At 38.9% G+C, this 7,988-nt stretch overlaps 1 protein-coding gene across 2 annotated transcripts in view; it reads right to left on the bottom strand.

The window, feature by feature from the left end:
- Positions 1–6,432: 6,432 nt before the first annotated feature.
- Positions 6,433–7,988, bottom strand: part of CLGN (calmegin) — a 59,770-nt gene continuing 58,214 nt past the window's right edge. For both annotated transcript variants that reach the window (XM_032857268.1, XM_032857258.1), the window contains exon 15: positions 6,433–6,666. In XM_032857268.1, coding sequence (XP_032713159.1) covers positions 6,586–6,666 — 81 coding nt within the window. In that variant the 3' untranslated portion in view covers positions 6,433–6,585. The remainder of the gene's footprint in view (positions 6,667–7,988) is intronic.

The following is a 7,988-nucleotide window of genomic DNA, read 5'->3' as shown; positions in this document are numbered from 1 at the left end:
GTTAAGCATTTCAGGCTGTCAGGCTTTGTTTCACATAATGATTCAGGAACTTGAGGGTAGCTCTGCCATTTTCGACAATGGCTTCAAATTACTCTAATCACTATTCTAATTTACAGAGAAACTGCATGAGACACATATGCAAGGTTTTAAGGGTTAGGCCTGCCTGGAAATGGCATTTCTTACATTCCAGTGGCGTGGAGACTTAGTTACATCTAGATTGCAGGAGCTGAGAAATGTAGTCTTTGGCTGGAAGCCATATTCCAGCTACAACTCTCTTACCATAAAAGCACATGGAGGATCTGGGTACCAACTAGCAGCCACTGCATTCTTCTCTTGCTATTAAGTCTCTGTGCACAGCCTTCCCATGCACAGAACATACTCAACCCCTCCTACTGATGAAACTCAAGAATCCAGGATCTCCATCAAGGTCCATCAGTTGTGGATGTAGCTTTTAATAGTCTGACGTCTAAACTGATGGGCAAATTATTTGCTCTCACCCTCACCTCTGCCCATTTAGAACAGTGTGGTAAGGACAGGAAACCCAAATAAAAACCCTCAACTTGGAAAATGGAATAAAGGGAAACATGTATTGATTCAAAGCAACTGTGGGGATATTTCTGGGAAACCCTGAGAAGTGTGTCCTTGATGATAAACAAGTTCCTTGGGACACCTGGGCGGTTCAGTTGGTTAAGAGCAAGAGTCTGCCTGTTGGCTCAGGTCGTGATTCCAGAGTCCTGGGATTCAGTCCCGCATTGGCCTCCTTGCTCAGCAGGGAGCCTACTTCTCCCTCTGCCTGATGCTCCCCTGTTTGTGCTGTCTCTGACAAAACAAAACAAAAAACAAAACAAAACCCCCCAAAACAACCTTGATCAGACCCTGATTCTGCTCTCTGTCAGGGGACTCACTTGTTCATTACCCTCAGTGGCTTCCACTCTGGAAAGTTCTTGTCTGAAATAGAGGCTGGGAACGTGCCCTCTATGAGAATTGTGAAAATAGTGCACTTACTGCTGGCATGAGTTTGGTGCCTATTGTTTTAAGGCCAAGCTCACATTTTTTTGGCAGTAAAATTCGCTCAAAAACTCTGTTTCTAGTTCCACCTGTTAGGAATCACAAGCACTTTTCTAGACCAATTCTCAAAGTATGCTTTCTTCATCACAGGACCCTGCCTCTTTAGTGGAAGCTACCTTGTGACCAACTGAAAATAAGACTGCATCGGGAATGCTAACACCGAGGTCCTTAAGGCAGGGATGGAGCCCTTTGTTTGGCTTACCAAGTGACAAAGAGGTCTTGCTGGGTGTCCCCCTCAGCCTCCCACACCTCAAAAAGAAACAGCCTTAGACCTTTTTTGGTACAGAAGGGTACAGAAACACTTGGGATTCTCTAATCCTCTGAGGTTCCTAATATCTGATGCTTCTCTATTCCATCTCCACTTGGGAGACTGGTCAATTCTTTCTTGTGATGCCTTGCCAAAAACATCAAGGACCAGGCAATTCATTTCACATCCTGACTTTTCCAACTGTTACCCATGGAGCTGTCAACTCAGTAGGTGACAAAATGTTACCTGAAATACAAGTCCCACCTGCTTGTCATGTGAATGGTAAACCGATGCTATATGTTTTGTTTTCCTTATGACAGTATCTCACTTCAGATTATCAATTTCTATATTGGAAATAGAGATAGATGGTCAACAGTATGCACAGGGACTGTGTCCAGCTTCTGAGACAGAATCTCTCTGGGACCAAACTTGAACCAGGCTCTTCCGAGCCTTCTTTTCGACTGGACCTCATCATACACCCTGTCTCCGGCCTGACTATGCCAGTTTTCGAAAGAATCCTGTTAAGTCAGTTTAGAGAGAATTTCCCCACCCTCAGCATCTGATCACTGTGGTTTTCGGGGTTAAATCAGTTTAGCAAGCATCCCTCTACCCTTGATGTCCCCCTATTAATTTTCCCTCACTCCTGATTTTGCTCACTGACTTTAAATCCCAGCTGTCTTTGCTGAATTTGGGGTTGAGCGAACTATCTCTCCTCTACTGTGATAGTCTTTGGCACCAATTGTAGTAGCTAGAATAAAGTCTTCCTCACTGTTTTAACAAGCGTCAGAATAATTTTTTAACACTTCTAGCTCTCAATGCTGGTGGAAAGACGATTGACAGGAAAATCAGCACATCTCTTTCCTCAGCCACCTCTCCCCTAGTAGGACTTCCCTCAATACTGATAATAGCATTCCATCCAGAATTTGTCCTCTTTATATTCCCTTTGGACTTTATTTATAGTAGATTAGCTAGAGATCACAATCCCTTATCTGGAATTCGGGGAACCCAGATGTTTTAGAATTTGGAATTTTTCAGATTACATAAAATATTTGACTATTGTTTGGGGCATGTAATCAAAACTATGGTTTGATTACATCTAATGTAATCAAATACATTAACATTTTTGTAACAAATATGTGAATTTAATACTAAGTATGATAAAGTCCTGTCAGGGAGGTCAGGTTTGGCTGCCAAATTTTTGTGTCAAACGCACTTTAGCTTTTCACAGATTTTTTTTTTTTTGCAACAAAAATTTTTGCAGAAAAGTTACCAAAATCATCTAAGCATGGACCCGCCACCAGTTTATAAGGTCACATTTCTAAACCTGTCCAATACTCTTCCTCTTTGAGTGTGTCCTTCTTCCAAAAGAAAAATGAGAGGTGAATTACAGAATCCAAAATTAACTTTGTGGTCCAGAGCAAAGCAAAACTATCAAGTTTCTGAAGAAAGTAAAACCTTTTGTCATTTTCCCCCGTTTTTCCCTCTGGAGTTAACACCCTCTAGTGGTTGTCCACAGGTATTTCTTCAGCGCTGAAACAAAATTACCAGTGAAGACCAAGAGATTACTTTAGTTAAGACCACTAGCAAATCATGAAAGAGCAGAAAATGTGATTACATTCAAATTTGAGAATTGGCAGAGAGAATGACTAAACAGTCTTTCAGCTACTCTAGCTGAAAAACAAAACTGCAGTTTATTTCTCTTAAATCATAGAGACTTCATGCCGTTTAAACACAAAGTTACCATAATAAGAACTTTAGGTTGGCCTTAGGATTCAATTTACCTTATTATTATGGAGATGGATGGGGAGGAGGGATGACAGAAGCCAAAGTCTTATGTTATAATCACTTGTATAATGTATTTACTGTGTTTTAGATTTTATATATTATTTATAGATGGCTTACCAAGTGTTGAAGTTTTTAAAAACTTGAGAATATTCCCAAGTTTTCCAAAGAACATAAAGGTGTACTTGTGGAGGCCAAGAAAAACAAGGCTGTACCCACCTCGAGTCTAGCCCTGACATAAGTACAGCCACCTTGACAAAGCAAAAGCTGGCACCTTGCACCCCCTCTGCACCCGCTCCCCTCCCCTCGGTAGTATTTGTGAACAAATAGTTAACTTGCAGAAATCACAATCCTGCAAGACAGGAGTCTCCCTCGGTTTACAAATGCCCCGGTGCTAAATCTCACTAACAAGGACGCTTGATAGGAGGAATGTGACATTCCACCAGGAAACTCCCAACTGTCTTCATGTTAGTGCCTCATTTGAAGGAAAAACTGCCTTGGCTTGATAATAACCAAGCCTCCAATATCCTGACAGTCTTCTTTACCCTGACAGCCCTTCTGAATACCCCCTTTGTCCTCACCCACCGCTGAGTCCACCCCTACTCTGCCTTTAAAAACTCTGACTGTAGTCTGGTTTAGGGTCCAAGTCCTTACTCTGCCGCGTCGGGTATACTTGGGCCCAAGCATAAGCCTGTCACCTCAGGGTCCAAGTCCCTACTCCGCTGCGTCGGGTACACTTGGACCCAAGCTTAAGCTTGTCAAATAAACCCTTGTGTGATTACATCGGTGTCGGCTCTTTGGTGGTCTCTCAGACGCGAAAACTCGGGCACAACAGTACTCACTGAACAAACACCAACTATGTGGGAAGATACTATGCTGGGAGTTAAAAGATCCAATCATCCTATTGCCTACCTTCCCTAACACTCCCATTGCTCCTCCCATGCATTTCCAGAGACAAACTCCGAATGCATTCTCAAATACAATTTCTCTCTCATCAGCTTTTGTCATCTAACAGGCCAGATTAAGGATTTTCTTTCCAAAACTCCTCACAGCTGGCATACTATGGGAATGCGTGGGCGCTAAAATTTGGGATGAGATTATTAACATTTATGTAGAAATGCTATTATTCATTTACATGAGACTGAAATAGTTATCTGAAATGAGCCATGTGATAGTTCATCCCCAAGTCCTGCTGAAGTCCAAACACAGTCACAATGCTATACAAAACCATTTCTGGATTACTGTTCTAAATTTCTAACGTACAATAAATTCACTGCTAGTGGTTAATTGTAACACATAAGCAGTTGCATCCTGTCTCCCTTGCAAATGTGGCCTGACTCTTCAAAAATGCTACTAACCCTAGTAATTGTCTTCCTAGAGAAATGGTGAATGGAAGTGAGGCTATCTTAAAATGATACTGAAGAAAAAGGAAGCTACATTAACCTGGCCAAGTTGAAAAGCCTCTATAAAGGCCAACTAAAATAAAGAAAAGCAAAATACACTTATTTTTCTCCTTTATTAGAGAAAAAACTAAAATATTAGTCATTTTAAACAAAGTCAGAAAAGGGTGGTAAAAGGAAGACTCTAGGCTTTATCGCCTGCATGGATCTAGCACACATATTTATACAAAAGTTTACGTTTTGGTTAAACCTATCAGCCATGACACATCCACGGTGGCTACCCCACAGGAAGGAGCAGTGAGCTGGACAAACAGGTTGCTAAGATTCTACCACTGCAAGCTCATGGGAGTTTAACCAAACCCTCGATTTTAAATGAATCTGCAACCAAGAAAGTAAAAAAAGCTTTAATAAATCTTTAGGAAAAAATGTTCACATACAAGACACTTGTCAGGCAAGAAGGTTTCCATAAAATCAAGGATTTCTCTCCTGAAGTAGCTTGCTTTCAGAAACATTCTCCTCTAGAATCACTCAGTATGTCTAGTTCATTGGGATGTCCCAATTATAAAGCAAGAAAGGGAATCCTTGCAAGATGTGTCAAGTTCGGTTAGCATTAAGTAAACACAAAATATGGTTAACGATTAAGATTTTCTTCCACCACCAGTTTATGAAAGTCCGTACACAGCAATGAGAATAAAGCACTTATTTTCAATTCACTCTCTGAGATAAGGAGCGAATAGTATTACTGGCTGTTTGGCTTAACTTTAGTAAAAAGAGAAGCGAAAGTCTCATTTTCCGCATATGTGCGCTCTAACGATACCCCTGGGGGGCGGGCCATGTGAGAACTGAGTTAGATGGAGTTTGCCCGGGTTGGGGTATATATGTACATGAAGAAATCCAAAAATATTACCCAACTAGTATAAAGTTCCCTCAATAGTTAGTATTAAGGTCGATCCGTGGTCTCAAAGATTTGGATCCCCTTCCAAAAGGCCTACTACCCAAACATAAAAAGTTCTTAAAATATTTTAAAAGGAATGACACAGCTCCACTCTAATGTAGTTCTGTGATTTCTGGTCACTACTATAAAAAAAGGAGCAGTATCTACTTTCCACCTTAGAGGCAGCTTTAAAACTAGAGACTTAAAATGGGTTTGAATTTGACAGGAAAAAAAGTAAGATAAAAATACAAAGCATGATGACTGATATCTACTTGCGATTAGAATCTCTTAATGACCAGAAAAAAGGAAAATAAATTAAAGCTCCTCCTTCAATAATTTACCCATTAAAGAAGGTGTAACTTAAAGAAAAAAAAATGTTTAAATTTTATTTCCAAGAGCAATGTATGCATAAGCAATCTCCTGAGTTGGGTAAGCCATTCTAGCATAAAACAATTATAAAGGCTTAGAAAGCATCGGTAACTATTATATTTTGATGAACCTATTATCTTTGTATTCAAATGTAAAATATGCTGCACTATTAGCCAGTGATTCTCTGAATGACACTTAAGACATCTCTGTTTTGTTGACTTGTCAACAAAGCACCTCTTTAAAGGAATCTATAATTTAAGTGAACAACAGACCCTGACTCTAATTTGACACAACTAGGCAAATGGGGGCCGCGTACAACACTTTCAATTGTGGATAGAATCAAACAACCATACAGAAACTTTATTGTGTTTAGCTCTGTACAACAGAACACGGACTCATTCTTATTAGAGAACTACCTGTTATATTGTCCTATAGCTGTTTAAGAGGAAATTCCAGTGACTGATTTTCCAATTTTGCTCTGTACAAACCAAAACTTTCTCCAACTTTTAAAACTCGGTAACTTCTAATGATATTAATCTCTTAAATCCGATAAGTAACGTGCCACTCTTTTTTATTCTAAATTCAAAGACCAGGTAACTTCAAAGTTTTTTTTTGTTTGTTTTTTTGTTTTTTTTTTCCTGAAAAGAAAGACTAAAATAAATGTCCGGAAGAATAACATTGCTAGATATTAGAAACATGTGCAGAATGACTCAAGTTCGGCTCTGGCCCACTGATGTTAGAATGCCAAATATCTCGCTCAGGAATTAAAAATACTTGGATATAGTTTATTCCTTTCGTACTCTTCTCTTGCGTACTGACTTCACTGGCCCGTCTCCAGATCCCGTGCTCTCATCCGCTTCTTTCATCTAGAAGAAAGAATGATGCAAATGCTTATTTTCACACAATGGGTAAATAGTCAATAACATATTTCTTAGTCTCTAAAATACATGTTCTAAAAAGTGCTACTTTATATGTGTTCTTTAATTCATGAAGCTGGTCAAAAATGTGTACGTAAGTTAATGTGTTTTAATTTGTTCACCCTTCGTTATGATTACATTTTTAGAATAACTCGGCTGATTCAGACACACCTCTGACAAGGAATACTGCTAACGACTCAATTATTTTCTCATTTGGAATTTAATCTCAATGTCATAGCTAATTAGAGGCTATATGGTCTTTTCATTGTGGGATATTATGCACTAACTTCATCGCAGTAGTTTTACAAGTAATGAATTGCTGAGCTAGATTTACAGAGACATTTTCAGAACTTCTGACACAGTAGTTTAAGAAAATTAGGAGAAAGGGAAGGGAAACATCAAATTTATAGTCTGGGTTTTTTTTTTTTTTTCCTTATCCAATAAGCACTCATATGTAAATTAAACTTATGTCACAAAATAAAATAATGAAGGTATTAAATGGTATTATACAAAAGTTATAATTATTTTCAAGGTCACACTATACACAAGTTGGCTTATTTTAGCCCCCTGATATAGAAGAAGACTAAAAGACAAAGAATTAAAATATTTTTCAAGGTACACAAAATGTTTTATGAAGCAAAATATAACTAGACATAAATCTGACTGAATGATTACAAGTACCGTTATTAAGAGAGTGACAGGTAAATGATGACTGTTTAAAACTGTCCTGGAAGAAATTATCTTTCACCTGGCTTTCTGTAATATGTATATTCATACTAATGTGCCCCCAAAACCCCTTTAAGAACTCACAGGCAATTAAGACCAGTAACTAAGTATATGTATCGAAAAGGCTTTAGAAAACAAACAATAACAATAAAACACATTTATGTGAGAGATTTCTTCAAAGAGATAAAACAGCAAGTTTACATCATCATATGCAGAGGCCAGGCAAAACAGTGATATTCCCCTGCCCAGCACTGAGTACTGAGGGCGCTAAGGACCGGGACTGCCTTGAGGTCATGCAGCTCCTAAGGGCCAGCAGGTAGAGAAAACAGGCCTTTGGTACATGTTGGGTAAAAAGAGAAAGCTCTGGTTCTGAATCATATTCTGGATGGTTTCTGATTCCAGAATAACTGACTAAAAAGAGGCACTATAGAAAGTTCTGTTATATATCAGGATGCAGAAAGGGGTAGACATATCAAGTAAATGGGAAAACCAGTTTATTAAAGATTTAAGAAAAAACACCCTATCAGACAGATACTACTCAACTA

This window comes from Lontra canadensis, unplaced genomic scaffold, assembly GCF_010015895.1.
Source record: "Lontra canadensis isolate GAN:19392208 unplaced genomic scaffold, GSC_riverotter_1.0 scaffold1, whole genome shotgun sequence".
Classification (NCBI taxonomy): Eukaryota; Metazoa; Chordata; class Mammalia; order Carnivora; family Mustelidae; genus Lontra; species Lontra canadensis.
This window is presented reverse-complemented; position numbering and strand designations above follow the sequence as displayed.